The 19,301-nt window shown below is 40.8% G+C and overlaps 1 protein-coding gene across 19 annotated transcripts in view; it reads left to right on the top strand.

The window, feature by feature from the left end:
• Nucleotides 1-19,301, top strand: part of FBRSL1 (fibrosin like 1) — a 524,940-nt gene that overhangs the window by 343,081 nt on the left and 162,558 nt on the right. For all 19 annotated transcript variants that reach the window (XM_062010073.1, XM_062010071.1, XM_062010068.1 and 16 more), the window contains one exon: nt 5,277-5,306. In XM_062010073.1, coding sequence (XP_061866057.1) covers nt 5,277-5,306 — 30 coding nt within the window. The remainder of the gene's footprint in view (nt 1-5,276; nt 5,307-19,301) is intronic.

Here is a 19,301-nt window from a genome sequence, read left to right as displayed (position 1 = left end):
TAATGTAAACAATATCTGTAGATATTTGTGTTTGTGTGCAAAGAAAAAACAAGCCTTTCTGTCAGCTGTTTGGGCAGGAACCTGTAGCTTCTGTGCTGTACGGTGTTTGGTACAATGGGGCCCCGTAGCCTTGAGGCTGTGTAGGCACAACCTAGATCATAAACCTCTGGATTTGAGTGGAATAGGAGATGCTGGTTTTATGTGAATAAGCTGAGATGACTTTTGTGCAGTTCTCAAACTCTTGGAGGATGTGGCCCCATTTCAGAGTATTTCTCTGCACCTAACCGATGACATAACACCCAAGTGTTGCCAATCTCGTTTCAGCCTTGTGAGACTTGAGTTGTTTTTGTTTTCATTTCTTGGAGCTCTCATTTCTGGCATGAGGCAGTTTATGTGAATATCTGATTTCATGTTAATCAATGTAGCACTTTTATTATGCAAAGATAAAGTGGGCGATCGGGAAGTCAAAACATTGAGGGTAAGAAAAGTGTCAAAGGATGTTTTCATGGTTCTTAAACTCACCAAAAAGCATCCAGAATCACACTACAAACAATTTTAATATAGATTGCAAGGAGCCTGGTGCCAGTGGAGGTGTCCTGGAGCACAGAGCCTACATGCTTTTTCTGAGGATGCCACTTTGATGTATGGGAATGTATAGCTCATTCCAGGCCCACTCCCCTTCTGCACTCAAAAAAACTAAACTTACATGGCTAAAACTCACTGCAGCACAGCCTTATGGGGAATCAGCCAGTCCTCCCAGTTTAGTGTCATCAGCAAACTTGCTGAGGGTACCCTCTGTCCCCTCATTCAGATCATTGATGAAGACTGGCCTCAGAACCGACTGCTGTGGAACTCCACTGGCCACAGACCTCCAACTCAAATCCATGCCATATTGATCAGCATCCTCTGGGATCGGTCACTCAGCCAGTTCTCAATCCAACTCACGGTGCACTCATCCAACCCACACTTCCTTAGCTTACCTAAGATGTTTTTCATGGGAGATGGTGTCAAAAACCTTGCTGAAGTCAAGGCAGATGGCATCCACTGCTATCCCTTTATCTAGCCAGCCATCACAGAAGGCTATCAGGTTAGTCAAGCATGGTTTCCCCTTGGGAATCCATATTGACTCCTCCTGATAACTTTCTTTTCCTTCAGATGCTTAGAGTCTTTTTAACACTGGGTCATAGTGGGTGGAGGGCCCATGTCTGCAAAGTTTGCATCTTCCTTCTCTATGGGACAGAAGTAGGGAGAAGGAGGGAAAGACAAAGCCTTTTTACAGTGCACTAAAACAATTGTACCTGAATTATGTGTTGTTTCTGCTTAGCTTTACCTCCTGGGAGGCTTTTTTTTGACTGGAATCTGTCACTATAAGAAATTGTTTCCAAAAGGACACAATTAGGGGGTCGCTTTGCAAACATTCTTGGTGGAATTGAGAGGCAATTGGCACAACCCAGTGAATAATCCTTTTAAGAGCCTTTATGAACCCAGCACAATGGCTGTTTACAGTTTCGCTTATAGACCAGGAGTGTTAACAGGCCTTTAGAAAAATCCAGGTAATTGAAGCTTTTGTCTTTCAATGAGCCCCTGTAGCTGTCAACAGTTACTATTCTCCACATTTTCTTCAACTTTTTTGTTTTGACAAGGGCTTTTGTCCCTCTGACAACAGCTGCGTGGGAGGTGAGTGCCCGCCTTGGCCTGCTCAGTCTTCACAGGGAACACCACCACTGGCCTCCTCCTCTCCAGGCATCTTTTAAGACACAGAAAATGGTCTGGGTCTAACCAAACTTTCTTCTATAACTTTATTATTCATTTAAACATCCCAACGATGCAACACACCAGCCTCGGTGTCTCTTTGTTGACCCAGGGGCGGGTGACAGAGGCGAGAAGGCTGGGGAAGAGCTAGTGTGCAGAGACTGAAGGCTGTTACCACAGAAACTGAACCAACCCATTGAAATCGTGTTTTTAAACACCCCCTTCAAAGGGAAGGGGTCAACAACAGTTTTGTTTTTCTGCAAATGTGTCCGGTGGGTTTGGTTTTGCTGTTGTGTTTTTTTTTCAGTGCCATTGCGTGTTCAGCAGCCTGTGGGTTCCTGTTTCTCAATGCGAGTGTGTAAACTTGTTTCTTTGAAATACAAAGAAGAAAATCGGTGAATTCTGAAGCTTGAGGGGGTTTTTTCATTAGAGCTGGCTTCAGGAGTCAGTGGGAGATTAACATGTGTTGGTAGCCATTAGTCACAAGCTCTCAGTTTTCCAGGACACACTATGTTAAGTAGGAAGATTCAAAGGTTATAATTATTGGTATGTTAATTCTTCTCCCATGCTCTCTCATCATGTAGACTGCTTACTAGCTTTGGGTCAATTTGGGGCTTTACTCTCACATGGATTAAGATGTGGTATTTTGGTGGTTTAAAAGTTATGCAGTAGGTGTCAATACAAGGACAGTTTGTGGGCATGAGTCCTACATGACTGGGGAAGGTGGGAGAGGACAGTTATTTCCTAAGGCAAACAAGAAATTATGCAGCTTGCTGTCAGAAATACGATTTTCAAAGCACCTGTCTTGCAGTCGTAGCTGCACAGTGGGCTCCCTTTCTGCACAGAGCCACGTTTGCATGTAGTTCTGCATCCACAGCCCCATTAGCTTCTTCAGCCGCAAGACTGATGCAGTCCTGATTAAAGTAAGGAAGATGTAAACTAAGCTAAAATGAAACAAAATTCTTTGCTGTCTTTTCCATTTTAAAAACAATTAATTATGAAATATTTACAGATCTTGAATAGGAAAAAACATATCCTCAGAGAGCAGATGTTTGCTTCATTCATATATCTGTTTATGAAATTTAGCATGTGGATTTGATGGTTCACTGGCGTTTTGTGACTTCCACTTATCTACATGAGACAAAGTTGCATATTGATATAAAGCAAAATTAGGCATCTAAATAAATCAATTCTGCACCTTTTAGTAATGCAAAGCATCTGTAGGTTTCTATACTCATTATAGGCATGCACATTTTTAAGGTCAGATCTGTTATCAACAAGAAGAAGCCTGGCCTCTTCATTTAAAATGTCATAATGCAGTGAGAAATAGGAAGACAAATCTTGTTACAAGAACAGAGAGCAAAACTAAAATACTACCTTGTATTTGACTAATAATGGTTACTAAAGTTCCCCAAAATTGTTTCCATCTACTCTCAAATATTTTTCAGTTTTACAGGACTGTGGTTTTATTAAACCAGAGCTCATAGGCCATGCGTCTGAGTTTTAATGATCATTTTGAAAGTTTTCTATATATTTTTGAGTTTAATTTATTGAATTTCTTCATTACTTTTGTATATCATTCTTTAAGTCTGTGTAGAAATTGAAATTTCTATTGGCATAGCCTAAGCATACAATTTTAAGCAAAATAGGACTGAGCATACCAACTCATATTTTATGCCATTTTTCTAATAGGTGTTAAAATGTGAGCATGCAGGTTCAATGACGAAATTATTAAAACAGTAGCTCAGGATACCTTAGCATAGACCAAATTTAAAGGGTAAAATACTGCGGTCTTCGTGACCCATTTAATTATGCTAGTAATTTGGGGGAATGCACAGTCCCTGTAGCATTCTGACTGGATTTGAGCCCCCCCCCCTTCCCTTGAGTCAGCAGGAGTTTCTCAGGAGCATGTAAATAAAAACAAATGTACTGCTGTGACTGCATCTTCCCCCACCCCCCCAACTTGTTTTGATGAATGTATTGCATTGTCAGCATGAATTAGCACTGTCTTGTGCAAGCACAAATGAAGCAGGTTGTAGGGAAGCCTTTGCCCAGCAAATCTGCTTCAGCATGTCTCAGTGATGATGGACAGTCACACTACAGGCCTGGAGCAGAGCCTTGTAATTGTTCATGTCATGGGTTTTGGAGAGTCAGGAAAGAGCTACTGATGATGATTTATCAGGGTTGATTTTAGTTTTGATCTAAATGTCTGGTTTGTGAAAAAAGAAACTGTGTTTCCTATAATAATTTTCATAATGATCAGTGACAAAAAAAATGTCCCCAAAAAAGGCACAAATGGCTTACAGGAAGGTATAGGTAAAGGTGTGGTTATTTGATGTTCTTGCTTTGTGTGCACAAGAAATTGTCTGGGGCTTAGTGCAGTCTGCTGGCATTAACACTGGTTAATGTGTTTGGGGTTGGTCATTTCATCTACCAAGAGACAAAGAGATTAAATAGCCTTTCAAAAATCTGCAGAAAACTAGAAATGTAGCAGCTGAAATTTTTGCTTTTTAGCTTCAGGATGAAAGGATGTGACAGGAAAGATTCCCACTCCATGAGAAGCAAGAGCTGGGCAAAATGACCAAACAAATCTGTTCCTTCTTTTACATTCATGACACCAAAGCATATGCATTCTGATGGAGCATTTCCACACTCATGGCTTGTCATTGCTGGCTTGCAGAGTCCGCTCTTGTTGAACCAGTCAACTCAATAGGGTGCTGCCAATTATGGAAACCCACTCAGATCATCCTCATCAGTGGCTGGCTGAAGAAGATTCCCATTGGGTACAAAAGCTCCAAAACACACCGCCCACTTTCTGTCAGTATAAAAGACAGCTAGAGATTTATTTTTGTTCTCAATTGTAAATCTTTCTCAGCTCCAGCCAACAAGACGTACGTGTCCTGAAATGTTCAGTGCTCAAGTTATCTTTCCATCATTTGTGCTGTGAAAATAGAACATTTCATTTTCAGAGGCTGTAAGAGATTACACTCTAAAACTCTTTAAGTAAACACTTCCTCCTGGGATCATGATCTCATTCAAACTAAAAAATGTAGCAGAATTTATGATGTATTTTAATTACTATTCTTGGTACCACTCATTAAATTAGAAATTGATTGCCAGTTTCACAGTTTCCTTATTAGATGACAAAGTGCTTATCAAGGTGAAGCAATGCAAAACTGTTACTATGTATTCCACAATTTGGGATGATAAAAAAGGCTTGCTTTTTGTTGTGGCATTCATGTTACAGTTGTTATTATAATGCATCACTGATTGTCTTTTTTGTTTAAAGTTCACTTTCCCATATCCAAGTAAGAGTATACCATGTTTTTGTCTAAGAAGAGAGAAATTGACTTTGTCTGGTTTATGCTAGCAATCTAAAAGGCATTACTGCAAACATCAAAAGTGTGTTTCATTGAACTGAGAACATCATAAACAGCTATCCTAAAGATTTAAGAGGATGATGCAAAAGATCCCTGTATATAAAGGTGTTTCTCAACATCTTTTTTTCTCTCTCTAATCCACAGTGTGACAGTGAGAGTGATATTGACGATAAGGTAAGACTGAATTTTCTTCTTTCATGTGCTTTACTAGCTTGGAAATTCCTTCATAGTCAAAATAAGAATGAATTTGAAAATAATATTTTTCCTCCAGTCTTCATGTCACAATTTACAATATCTATATTTGAATGAAAAAATATTGGATCAGGTACTCTGTGATCTTCACTGGGTTTTGTTTGCAGAAAAGAAACTCCATTAACATAATAGTCTTTCTTGATTATTATATGAGTATTTGGTGAGACTTGAGTCAAAGCATTAGTGCTGTTTCAGAGGAAGTCTCCTCCAATAACTTGTCAGGAGCCCATATTTTATTTATGGTAACCTTTGAAGATGTCAATTTTTTCATCAGTTTAGAAGATGGGACAACTAGTGCCTACCCTCAAAGGCAGCATGGTACCTGTCAAGGAGTGTTTTGTCATGTTGCATGCATATTTTTCATAGAGCAATGATTTCTCTGACCTTCTTTTGGATACAGAGGTTGGTCATTGAAAGGTTGTAGTTGTGTGTTTTTGGACAGAGATTTCTTGTTTCCCCTTTGCAAGGAAAACAGAGAAGTCCCACTGTGTAGCAACAGTTGCACCATGCTTTTAAGCATCAAATGCAAAAAAAAAAGACTTGAGTACGCCTTACTGACTTCTCATCTGTTAGATCAGACTTGGCAGTCTCAGATTAGATCTTCATCAAACTTGTATTATATTTTGGCTGTCCAGTCTCTTGCATTCATTCATGAGAAGCTGTGGCAGGGAGGTTTCTACTGGATCAGCGTTACAAAAGTAAAGGCTGACTTCAGATAGCCCTGTCTCCTTGTCAGCACGCTTGGCTGCAGCCATGCGCCGGAGGTTACCATGAGTACAAGAGACTGCACTAAAAGCTTCTTGAGGTGAAGTCTTTTCGAAATATTGTTAGAGCTTGGGAAGCATTAAGGTTTCTTCAACTTCATCTTTAAACAATCTCATCAGAGACTCCTTAAATATCCCTGGCATATGGTAAAAGCTGTGTTTTGAGATGAAGGCTTGATTGAAGAGAAACATTTAAGTCATATGTGTTGAATGAAGAATACTGTACTTATTTTATTTCATTGTAAAGTCACTCCCTGAAATCACCACTACTACCCCCCAGGTTGTGTTTCTTACAAGGTTACACAGCAGCAGGACCGATGGCAGGGGTGGTGAGGGTGAAAAACTATTCCCTAAAAGCTCAGATACTGTGGGGTTAAAACATTTCTTAGACTGCCCAATCAAAGAAAGTAAAAGCAATCACTTAGAAAACTGTTTAAAGATCTGCCAGTCAAACCTCAGATGAAGTTGTAAGTGACATGTAGTTTTATTATACAGCTATGCTATTAATGATTATCTAAATTACACTGGTAGACCCAGCTAGCAGCATTACATCTGAGACTGACGTTTGTTAGATTAGGTTTGACTTCACCTTGTAGAGAAGAAATTGAAATCTGAACAACATTGATTAGCTTTCAGAATGTGGGATCTGAGGTTACCTTCAGAGGAAGCTGCATTGTGTTTGGCTGGTAACTTACTGTCCTTTACAGCAAATGAAAGGCTATTACAGTGTTCCTTACCATTAATATGGCATTTCTTTACATATCTATAACTGTAATTTGACCTTCTGGGCTCAGATATTTCCCAGCTACCGTCTTCTTAAGGTGACTCCACCTTAATAATAACATTTCTTTTCTTCGTAAGGAGAGCAGCACAAGATCATCATCTTTCCATCTCTTGCCTGATCTGTAGAGACATGAGACATGACATCGGTTCTATTAAATAGGTCTCTGGAATTAAGTAGGGTTGCTTTTCTTGTCAGCAAAGATGTGTGCACGTGGATGTAAACTTGCCAAGGTTGAAGTGAAGAGGCTTCAAACCTTTTATGGGGATACTGTAAATATAATATTGCCTTCCAATTGGGGAACACAAGGGCAGCTTGGCTCCCTCTGTTGATACTTGACATACTAGACTCCCTGGAAACACAAGTTTGAGTATTTGTCTAAAACTTAACCTGACTGATGCAACAAGGAGCTATAAAAATACTGGCATGAATGTCCCAAGGGACTGTGCTGAAGAGTGGTTTTTCATCCTTCCATGTGTTGGAAAAATGTTGTCTTCTAATAATGCTTTCTGGCTATTGGAGCCAGATGGAGTATTTGACATACTGTCTACTCCAGCATCAGGCTTCCCAAATTACACTCAAGTGAGCTTCCTCTCACAGCTCTACAGAACAATCCTGCTTGATCAGCAAGAAGCAGCTTTCTCTGGGTACACCTACACACACACTGGCACTAATGAAGGGCAGGGCAGGAATTACTGATGTACTTTTGATTTGCATAACACTTTTTGTTAGTCATAAACAATGGATCACTGTCATCTGTATATAACTCATCGGGAAAGCAGACAAAAAAAAAGTTCACATATGAGTACAAACTGAGTCAGGGATAGAGCTAGAAGCAAAACTGAATTTTCCACTTCCTACTTCTCTCTCTGTACTATGCTACTAATTATTCACTATTTGTTTAATTCATAGGTATATGGGCTATTGAGCTCTTAATGTTTTAAAACATAGACGTTAGAGTAAAATTAAGGCTTTACTCTCACTGCATTGAAAAATAGAAACGTGCTGCTGATGGTTTGGCTTTTTCCTTGTGCAGTGTTGTGCAGGACTCCAGGGGAGAAAAGTAATTGAGCACAGTCAGTCATACATGCAGTATATCAAAGTTGAGGAGCCATTACTTTTATGCATGGTACAGTTTCTCAGCAGATTGTGAGAGTGTTTCCAAACCGTGCGCTGCTGCTTTTAATAATCAGAGAAGAGAAACTCAAGTCTGGGGAGTTGTCCATCCTATCTACTTTCTGAGAACTGTCTCTGGCCAAGTATAGCCTTTCACTTCTGCATCACTGCTGAAATCTCAAAGGCAGTAAGCGGGATGATACTTTCTCACACCTATCATTCTGTCACCACACGCTTCTCAAAGAACTGTTTGAGATACCCAGACTAATAAAGTGAGCTGTCCAGCCATTTAACCAAGCGAGTAACTTAGCAAGTCATGCATTCCCAGAGATGGAAATGCAAATCCTGATTCTTTTACTGTATATTTACTGAAGGACATCGTTTTGGATTCTGCAACTGTTAGAAGAACTGCAGGGTAAGTTTGTCGAAGCTGTGGAAATGATAACTGTGCTTTTTGTGAGGGAGGACGGAGAGAAAGGGAGTTAGACTGATAATCGTATTACACTGTCTCTGCACTGTGCAGTAGCTGCGATGTGAGGCTCACGGTCCATAAACATTGTTACTGAAAATATATACTTCCTTTAATAGCAACAACAGCATTAACAGATAGCAATTACCCTTCATTTTCAGGAACTATAAAGTCTCCATTAATTCAAGATTTATGTAGTTATAGCATTTAGCACAGGAATAACACCACAGAGAATTGGTTTATACACATGTAATGAGAGAGCTTATGGCATACTTTAGTGAACATTAACATAATAGAGTAATATAAACCATCAACAGTTCCACTTATTGTCTCTTACCTGCTTTAGCATCACTGTGAAAAGTGGCTAGCAGCTTGGTAATGTGCTCTGTTAAATGGTGTTCTGCAGAAAGCCAAAAGTCAACTTGTGTAAAACAAGGGAATGAGTAATCTGTGCTCGTTACTCCAAAATGTTGCTCTCTTATTTTAATAACAGTGTTCAGGATTGCTTTTTTTTAAAAAAAAAAAAAACAAAAAAACCCAGTGTATTTCTTTAAAAGTAATTCAGTGTTCATGTTCTTTCGGTCTTGGACTTCTGTCTGCTGTGAAATTGCGCAAAATTGTGGGTTGTCAGCTTAATTACATGGCCCTGCAGTGTAAGTGAGCTCTCCAAATCAGGGGTTGGATATCAGACATTCCTTCATTTAATGTGGTGCTAAGTAAGATGTACAAAAAATGACACTGTATATCTAAGTCAAATCAGTATTTACCATATATTTGCCCTGTAGTTTGAGTTTGTGTGTTAGTTAACAACCTTGGAGACAAGTTTAAGCTACGTCCAAGATGGAAGTAAAAAGTTTTGAAGTCAAGTTTTTAAAGCAGTGCTTTCACCCTACTTGCTGCCACAGCACAGTGAGTTTATTAGGCCCTGCTTGCAGTGATATGAGTTCAGCCTGGCCATGCTGGTGTTTGCTGTGCCAATTTCTGAGTCCCGGAAGATGTCTGAAGCACGCAGCAGCCCATGAGCAGCTGCGATTTAGCACCTGATCCATGAGAGAGGAGCAACACAGTGATGCTGAGATTGCTCCACCACAAGCTGCCTTCCCACCGTGCTATGAGCTGTGGAGATGCAGAACAGCTCCTGGCTTAAGGATGAGGTGAAGAGCAAAGGGACTCAGGTAACTGGGGGTCACTGTTAGTAGCAGCACTGTTTCACGAAGTCAGCAGCTGCCTTCTTGTCCAGCTTTGGGTTTATAGGTTTTAAAGTAAAGGGGGAGGTTTTAAGAGGTGTTTGAGAGGGAAGATCAGGTATGGGGAGTGAATGAGAAGTTACTCTCTGTAGTGAAAGACAGAGTGATAGGTAGTAGGGAGTTACTTCTTTGAAAGTTTAACAAGAGGATGATCAAGTCAGACCAGGGAGAGCTGAAAGTTTACATTGATACTGAGTGTCACTGTTGGGAAGAAGAGGTAATCTGTGAAAAAGTCAAAACATGAAGAGTGGTAGTTTGCAATTTGGGAAGTGGGAAACTGTGTAGGGAGCAAAGCCCCAGACTAGGAAAATGATGATGTGGCAGCTTTTTCCTTGGCACAAGGACAGAGTTATATCTCACATCACCAGAGTAAAGGATAAAATGGTAAATGGAAAGTGAAGTAGTGAGAGCTTGATCAAGAATTCAGATGTGTGGATGAAGAGAGAATGCTTATGTTATAGAGAAAAGGATATACAGGACTTAAACATAGGTCGGATGTCAAGATGTAAGGAGTAGTGTGAGTCAAAGAGAGTGCTGATAAGTATGAGCTTGAGTGAGAGGTGGAATTATTAGGAGTGGAAGCAATGAGGAGAGCAAACTGTGTGGAAGATCTGGGGAATGAAATTATCACTTCTGTTTCAGCTGTGTTGACCTTGAAAGGGTGTCTACAAGGCCACAGGAAAAATTATAGTTTAGGCAGCAGAAGAAAGAGATGTAATAATGAAGAGAGATCTAGGAGTCTCTCTAGTAGAAGTGGTCACTCTATATGTGTGTTTGTGTAAGAGATTACCCAGTAATAAGATGAAACCCCATGACACCAGATGAAAAAGTTAGGGAAGATGGTCTCAACAGTGTTCAGAATTACAGCAGCAGTTAGAGAGTCAGGAGCAGAGCAGACAGGAGCTGATGAAGCCCAGGGAAGGAAGAGCTGTGTCAGGTGGTCAAACAAGGTGAGATCTAAGGAAGGGGATTGTGAAAGGCTTTGGAAATTGAGGTGCAGTTCAGTGAGAGAGAGGAAGCCAAACTGCACCGTGTCTGTTCCAAAGACCCTACATTCATCCAAATTTATTTGTGTTTTGATGCATCTTTATACTCCTGCTCTCGGGGCCTTATTGGTCAGTGCACCAGTACAACACCAGTGTGTTGTCTCATGGAGCTGGAATAAGCCTCAGTCCCTGGACCCCTCAGTGCCACTTATTTGAAGGCCGTGGTGGCTATTATTGGGGGCACTGTTGCTAGAGGCTTCTCTCCCCCTGCTCCTCACCTTTTATCTAGCAATGGAAAAAGCAGTTTCCGTCTGATAAGTCTGTTGTTTCCATGAGGCTGGAAGTCTCTGAGTCTGTTAATTGCTATTTTTGAAACCTACCCAGGCTAAGGTCCCCAAACTGGTTTTGTCCATTATTAGGTTGCCCCATTCAACTGTGGGCTTTCACATGGCAGTATTTGCACTTCTGTTAGCATTACACTTCAATCTATGATAATTTTCAGCTGTGACTAATAACGAGAAGTCTCCATTCTGTTTACTTCCCAACTGGGTTTTCAAACAGTATTTAAGTGGTCCTTCTACCATAGTATCCACTTCCTTACGGGCAGCAATGCTGAATGCAGTTGCAGGCTTAGCAGCATGCACTAGTATAGCATACACACGTGTGCATACACATATGCTCGTAGAATCAGTGTTTCTTCTAAGGTTTAATTCTTATAGACTGAAAACCCAGTGATCTGGAATGAAAACCAGTGAGAAACCTGACTCACATATCATAATAACTGGGTAAAGGTGGTTAGTTCTCTTAATGGAAGAATCTCTCTTGACAGACAACCTGCTTGTTGTTATTAAAAACAGATCTACTTTGTAAACAACATGAAAATATTGAATTTAAAATAACCTTGTAGTCCTTGAAAGATTGGGGTGCTGTGAACAGGCAAACATAATGTTGCCAGTACAGGAAGACAAAAATTCATCACCCAGTGAATTTTGTTTTATTGTTCTCCATGAACAGATTTACCAGCAAGATAACATCCTGCAAGCCCACCACATTCCCAGTTCACTCAATTGCTCTTTGCTGTGCAGGAGCCTTGGCATGGCCCCTCAGCTGCCATCGTTTCACCCATCATGTGCACCGTGCAGGCACTAAGGTTCCCACTGAGACTTGGGGCAATTGAGTTAGGCCCTGTAAGCCCTTCCAGAGGGAAGGGAGCCCTCCAACTTGTCCTTCTTAACAAGAGGGTCTGCAACTGCAGTAAAACATGTTAGTAATAATGGCCCTTCCTGACCTTTGTATTTAAATTAAGCGAGAATACAACTGAAAAAATTAAACAGGCTCAAAGCTTCAGCACCAATGTTCTCCCCTCCTACTGAGATTTTGTGTTTTTCTTTTATCCAGACCTCAAATTTTAAGTACATTAGTCTGTATGTAACAGACTGAATCATCACAATCTGTGGTGTCCATAGTCATTCTTGAAAATGTAGGAAAAAAAAATATTTCAGAGCAAACAATGAGAAGAGCCTTCGAGTTTGCTGACATAAAATCCATCATTGACTCATAAAAGTACTGAAGAGATCTTATGGAGAGCTCTTGGGCAAGACAGGATAATACCAGTTCTGTCGCTGGCAGTCAGTATGTCCTTAGCTCTCTGCTTTCTCTATTGTTTAACATCTCCCTGTTCCAGTTCTCCATCCATTAGCATTTCCTTCTCTTACCAGGGACCTTGTGAAGAAAGTTCTAAGATCTGAGGCAACAGGGAAGAGAGCAATCGTGTACAGTTGTCTGCCCACATCAAGAAGCACCCTTACAATGCAGCCATAAATCCGAAGAGCTACCTGTGCGATGGTAGTATCTCTTTGGAAGGTGACCAGATAGAACATAACATAGTAGGCAGGTGAGGGGAGTTGGCAATTGAGTTAGGCAGGTTGATTAATTGAATGATTTAATAAACCGTGAAGAGGCCAAGATGAGAATTTTGGAGGATGCATATTCCAGAGCTGCTACTGCAGGCTCTCATTTGGCTTGCAAAGTTTCTCATTACTGTTTTGCTAGATTAAATGATTCAGAAGAGCATAGTATGCAGCACAGTGTGTCCTACGCAGGTTTAAAGAGTACAGCTCAAGGATGGCCCAGGAGTCAGCTCTGGGGTTTGTAGCTTTCCAATGGTTCTTGCTTCTGGGTCCAACTTGTAATAAAATCCAAACTAGGTTTCTGTACAGTTTTCCAGATCATAAGAGGCAGCAACAACATGTGGATCAGTAGTAAAGGCTACAAGTAATGTCTGCCTGACCTTGCTTGGGAATTCACCCTCACCTAAAGCATCGTGATTGAAATGGCTATTATTTTGCCTAGGTGAGTTTCCTAACACTTATCAGCTGCTGCTTTCACTTATCAGCTGCTGCTTTCACTTATCAGCTACTTATCAGTAAGGGGCTTGCCATGGCACCCTGAGGCAGCTGGTGCTGCCCAGCCTTTGCTGCATGCCCTCAGAGGCAGGAGTCCCCAGGAGCTAGAGTCCTGGCTTTCCACAAACACAAACCAGAGTGAGGTGCTTTTCAAAAAGGCAAAACTCAAAGCAAGAGAGACTGAAATAAGTTTGTATACATAAGCCTCCCTCTGCTCACTGCAGGGTCACTCTTTAGTTCTAATGCTGGCTGCAGTACAGACACACCAGCTCCACATGGTTCTTCCCAGACAGTAAGGAAAAGGCTTTGTCTGTTATTCACCTGGAAGCCCTCAGGGCCAGGTCTACCCAGGGGTGAGACAATCAATTTTCATGATGTAGGCTGGATTTTGCCCACTCCCTCCTAATTCCAACAGTGCCATGGAAGCCTTTGCCAGTGGAGCAGGTTCTGTTCCTCCCCTCATTGCACTTGTGATGGGAAAAGGAACCCTCCTCTGCTTCGCCCACCCTTGATGCTCAAAGCAGTACAGATGTCCATTATTACCTGCAAACATGGTAGCCTTCCCTTGTCGTGAAGCTCCAGCTAGAATATTACTCCTGATTCCCCATTAGTGATTCTTAATTTCTCTGTATGTACTGTAAAGATCATGTCATTCCAGTCAGTATTTTATACTTTTTAACAGTTCTTGATGGTCTTTAATACCAAGTTCCACCTAGCTGCATTTTTCTTGAGGTGTTCGCCTTAGCAAATGGCCAGCATTTGATTTTGTAGTGCCTGAAAATTCAATCTGAAAGTGTCACGTGATTTCTTTCTTGGCTTTTAAATAGTCTTCCATAGTTTCTGTATTTTGGTGGGGTTTTTTTGTCTGATACTTGTATGATTATCTGAGGAATGGGATTTTGCATTTTAGTCAAAGCTGTGCATAAGTTCAAGACAGAGCAGTGGCCTGAATGAAGCTTTTATGAGTTCTTGTCTGCGTAATACAAGGTGGTTGGCCTCGGCAGGATGAGTGCAGGTTAAAGCAAAGGTAAACTCTGTCTTGATCTCTGATGGCTGACCGATGCCCAGTCTTCCACTCTCCCATCAGTCAGATGGCAATATCTCAAACACATACAAAAAGCTTAATTTCCAAAGTGTACAAACAGACTTACGGCCTCTATTTCTTTGGCCTTTCCCACACCTGTGTCAAAATTAGTCGGAGATCTTTGCCTAGATCTTTGGCAGCAGCTGACTTAATTTGCGGTTTACTACTCCTGACAGTTTATTGGGGAAGCAAAGCGCGCCTTCATCTCCAATAATAAACAGCCCACCCGCCGACACTTTGACAGACTTAATGGTTTTTTATACAAAAATGGACAGACTTAATGTTTCGACTGTAGCGATCATCTGTCCTGATCTCCTTAATGAAATTAGATTAAGTGCACCTGGGAAAATGCTGAGACGGCACATTGCCTTCATCACCTTCCTTAATTTAAAACCAATTTGCGGGGAAAATATCCTCTGAAGCTGAGGGAGGCAGAGAGAAGGGGGAGGGAAGGGGATTTTTAAATCTATCTGGATAGCTACTGGCACTTTTAATTCCTTTCCCTACTAGCAATGTGAAATATTAACAGCCTTAAGAACTGAGACTTTATAGACTTACTAAGCTTTTTGCCTTTCTTGGGGGAAAAAGAAACAAAACAAGGTCTTTACTGTCAAGATCACATAATAAGGACAAAGTCTGGTACATGCTGGGACTCCGAGTTGGGACTGGGCAGGGAAGGGAGATCTGGCTGAAATATGAACGTTTCCTCTTTCAAGAGTTAGGATGTGTTTTCCTAAAATGCATTGTAACTGCTAGATGTTGGTGGTGCTGACTGTCTGCTCTTACCTTGGTCATGATTTAGTTGTGCAGAAAAACAGTAATTTGGCACATAACTGTGAAATCAGCTGAAATACGTACAACATAATGTGACCTGAAAAGGATTACAAATGTTCCTTGGGCTCATTCTGAAGAGAGCAAGAAACTTGTCTTTTTAATTAAAAATGAAGTGTCACAAAGAATAACCATAACTTCTTTTTTCCATGAAGGATGATTCCTGTTCTCTCACTTTGACTCCACTGGTTGAGAACACCCTAACAGTTAGCTCAGGGTCTTCCACCAGTGAGGTGGTTGGAGAGCAGAGCAGTCTGTGATGGTCTTTATAGCAGAGTTTTAGACATTTACAGCCTTTTCACTTGGACTATTACAGTCCAAGCTCAACAGTGCAGTTGATGTATCCATCTCCTGTCTCAGATTTCAATATATTCATACTAGAGATTAGTGATTTGTGCTGCTTGGAGATGCTTTTCTTCATTTGCTTAGAGTTAGCTTTGTCCTTCATGAAAGCTTGCATAGCCCAGGTTCTGTTTGGCCACTGTCAGGAACACCCTGAACCCACACTGAAAAGGAAAGTCCCACTTAACCCGGTGCTCTAAAGGTGTCTTGCAGCAGGCGGAGGTTTTGTGATGCTTATTAGTGCACAATCACTCACATTCCTTCAGCTATTAGGAATCACCACTCAGAACCTCAGTTAGGGTAACCTTTGGAGAAAAGGGCATTCAGAATAACCATGTTGAAAGTCCTCATTAAATTATATTTATTAGTGAGATGGGGACTGATTTTCCAAAGCACTCCTCACCTAATCAGAGTTAGAAGTGTCTGTGGATTCTCAGTGCATCCCAAAATGTATTCAGCCATCTTCATCCATTTGACTGGTACTGTCACTGGGACTCCTTATGTAAGTGTGAGTTTGCATGAGTAGCCCAATTGCTGTCAATGAATAATTTAAATGATTTAAGCCTCAGACATGCTACTTAATAATGAGAGAAATCAGCCCCATATGTCCTTGTCCATAAATACTAGAAGATGGGGACAAGTCACTTTTAAATGGGATTCATTTATTTTTAAATGGAATAGTGATAAGTGTTTTAAAGGTAATCAAGCATGTGTAGCTATCCTGAATATTATAAATATAAAAGAACATTAGCCTAAAATTGAAAGGGATTCCATTCATATATAAAGTGAGTTAAGGGTATCATATGAGGATAAAAGTGCAGAGTAACCTTTGATAACAGACAAAGATTTTTAAGTGTCTGTTCTTCTTGTTAATTGCCACAAAGGTGGCTGAAGTGACCAATGTGTGTTATACGTGTCACTATATATTATGGACACTCAGATCCTGGTTACTCAGTGACTGCAGTCACTTTTTCCAGCTTTAAATCTTTAGATAACTTCACCCTGCCCACAGAAGGTGAAGTGGAAGAAAGTAGAATTTCTTGTGTCATGGTTATTGATCTTGTCCACATAAAAAGACATTGTAGATCCCACCAAAAAGGTCTTCTTCTTGTCCTTGTATTTTTAGTCCCCTTTTTTTGTGACATGTGAGTTTCTTGTCCTACTTTTCAAGATCCTGCACCATGCGACCTTTTCCCATCCCTCTGATTTTGTCTGATGGCATCACTTGCACTTGGTCTACTTTGCCCATGCTGCTGTGCTGTGAGCTGGCAATCTCTTATTGCTGCTTTTCTCTACGAGATAGGCTGCCTACAAGGACTAAGCTGAGGTTCTTCCACACAAAGACTACCAAATGTTATACGGAGGATCGTGAGCACTTAGTAGTAGTTTGGATTTACTGCAAATGTTACATTTTAGAATTAAGGCAGATGGTCACTCCTGAAGTACAAATAATACACAGAAATCATGAGCATTGTGAAGAGATTTTTCCTAATATCCAGTCTAAATGTCCCTTGGGTCAACTTCAAGCCATTTGCTCTTGTCCTGTTGTGTGTAGCTTGGGAGAAGAGACCAACACCAGCCTTGACACAACCTCCTTACAGGTAGTTGTAAGGAGTGAGAATGTCTCCCCTCAGCCTCATCTTCTCCAGACTGAACACCCCCAGGTCCCTCATCCACTCCTCTTAGAACTTATTCTCCAGAGCCTTCAGCAGCTTCATTGCCCTTCTTTGGACATGTTCCAGCACCTCAGTGTCTTTCTTGTAGTGAGGGGCTCAACACATGGCAACATAGGCTACAGATAGCTAAATTTATGGGGATGGGTTTTGCATCAAATAAATTACTTTAAGGAGACAAATCTCAGTAATCAGTGGCTCTGCTACTGGCTGTAGACAGTTGTTCACCATTGCCCTTATGAAGGAAAAAGTGGCACAGCTGAGTAGAAAATAACTCTGGCTGAAAAAAGGGCTGATGCCACGTGCACCAAGGTGCTCGAGTGTTCCCTGTCCACTTGGAGACAAGGGGAAGGGGAGAAACGTGCCTGCCAGCTAGATGAATAGTTATTTTTAGTAGCACTGTAAAGTCAATTAGAACTAAAGCATATTAAAAGTTAATTCATATTAAGAATAGCACTGCACTAGCTACCACTTTCATCTGGAAGGAGGGGCAAATTCATCTGCACTGTTTGCTTTTAATATGGTGCAGTGCAAAGAAAAAGGATGTTTTTAAGCCATCTTACTAGCTTCAAAAGTTATTATATTCCATCTTAACATCAGTGGTGGTGAATTGATTTGTCAGTGCTGCCAGTTTGCATTGCTGGGGATGTAAAGGAGGCAGACATAAGTACAGTTCTTGCCTGGGCAGTCTTACAGTTTTCAACTACAGTTCTTGGCTGTTCTTCTGGTGGATATCTTCTGTACAATAGCTGTGTCTGAAAACATTTCAAACAGGACTGTAAGCCCCAGTGTTCATTAGTCCTGTTCTGAGTGTTAATTTCAAAATTTCCTTCTCCCTCCCTGCCCTTTCTTCTTTTGCCTTCCCTCTGCCCTGTGGTTGCCTTTCAAATCAATACTGTTCAATGCAGATAAACAACACAAAATGGATCGAATGGAGGTGCAAAAGGTGATATTGTTACTTACCTCTCTTATGGCAGAATGACTGAGTCATGCTAAAGTCTGATGATGCACCTAAGTCTCCTCTGCATCAGTTTAAATATGCTGAAGTGCTGTGTGACAGCAGATTAAATGTACCACGGTGCCTTGCTTAAAGCAAGACCTTAGTCTTCACTCATTCCCAGACATACAAAGCCTGGCATTAGGAGTGTATTTGGAGTCTGGGTTGTAGCAGCACAGGCAACCATTTCTTGTGGCTGATTGCTGAAACTCGCTGTTCTGCGACCTTCAGTTGTGGCTGTGTCTCAGGCTTGTACCTTAGGCAAAATTCTCATTCATCGTGCCACTGTAAAGAGCAAACATTTTAGGGGCAAAATAATTCTGCAGCAAGAATCAGATAATGTAGTTCAAGTCCATGGCCTAATTCCTCCAATGATGTTGTTTAAAACATTATTTTCTCATTATCCTTTGTGAGCTGAGCTTCAGAGCTCTCCATTAAAAATAACAGCAGTGACTTGAATTAATTGGTTAGAAAACATTTCTTCTCTCAGCCATGTTCCACAACAAAACCTGGGGAAGCCAAGAAAAATGCTGGCCCAAATTTGGAAGAAGTTTTGTTTAGAGGCCTGAAGCCTACACGTTGCTCTGCAGACAAACACACACATACGTGGGTCTGTTGTATCTGCCTTGGTTTTACAGGAAAAGAAGCCAGCGAGGCTGCAGGGCTCAGAAACAGTTGCTCGCCAGATTCTGATTTATTTGACAGCCTCCATAATAAAGTAACTATTTGTCTAACTCTTCCTGATTAGTCTGAAGAGGTCTGCCAATCTGAAGAGGATTGACTAGTCAGGAAACCACTGGTATTTTGGCTTTTTTCTTTATCCTTAAGGGTTGTGATATTATTTGGAATAATTTCTCCTTTATTAAGTTTGGCATTTCAGAATAATTCACTGCTGCAATGTGAACATTTTCCACATCAACAATAAGTCTATTACGGGGAAATTTAGAAAAACAAAATGACTTCATATTGCTTGCAGATGTATTCTGTAAAAATAATTGTTTTTCACTAGATTTTAATGTTTCTAGGCCTTGGTAAACATAATGCCTAAATACTTTTATTCAATAAACGAGACCCATTCAGTAATTGCTTGCACATTTGAAGTCCAGTTAAATAAGGAGCAGATTTCAACCAAAATCTGTGTATCATTTAAGCTGCTTAGGTCACAGCCCTAGGGCGGAAAAGAACTGGTGAGAAACTTGTGTTTTCAGAAGTAGAGAGCTGT

This window comes from Colius striatus, chromosome 17 (genome assembly GCF_028858725.1).
Source record: "Colius striatus isolate bColStr4 chromosome 17, bColStr4.1.hap1, whole genome shotgun sequence".
Lineage (NCBI taxonomy): Eukaryota > Metazoa > Chordata > Aves > Coliiformes > Coliidae > Colius > Colius striatus.
Note: the sequence above shows the minus strand (reverse complement) of the source record. Positions and strands in the feature narration are given on the sequence as shown.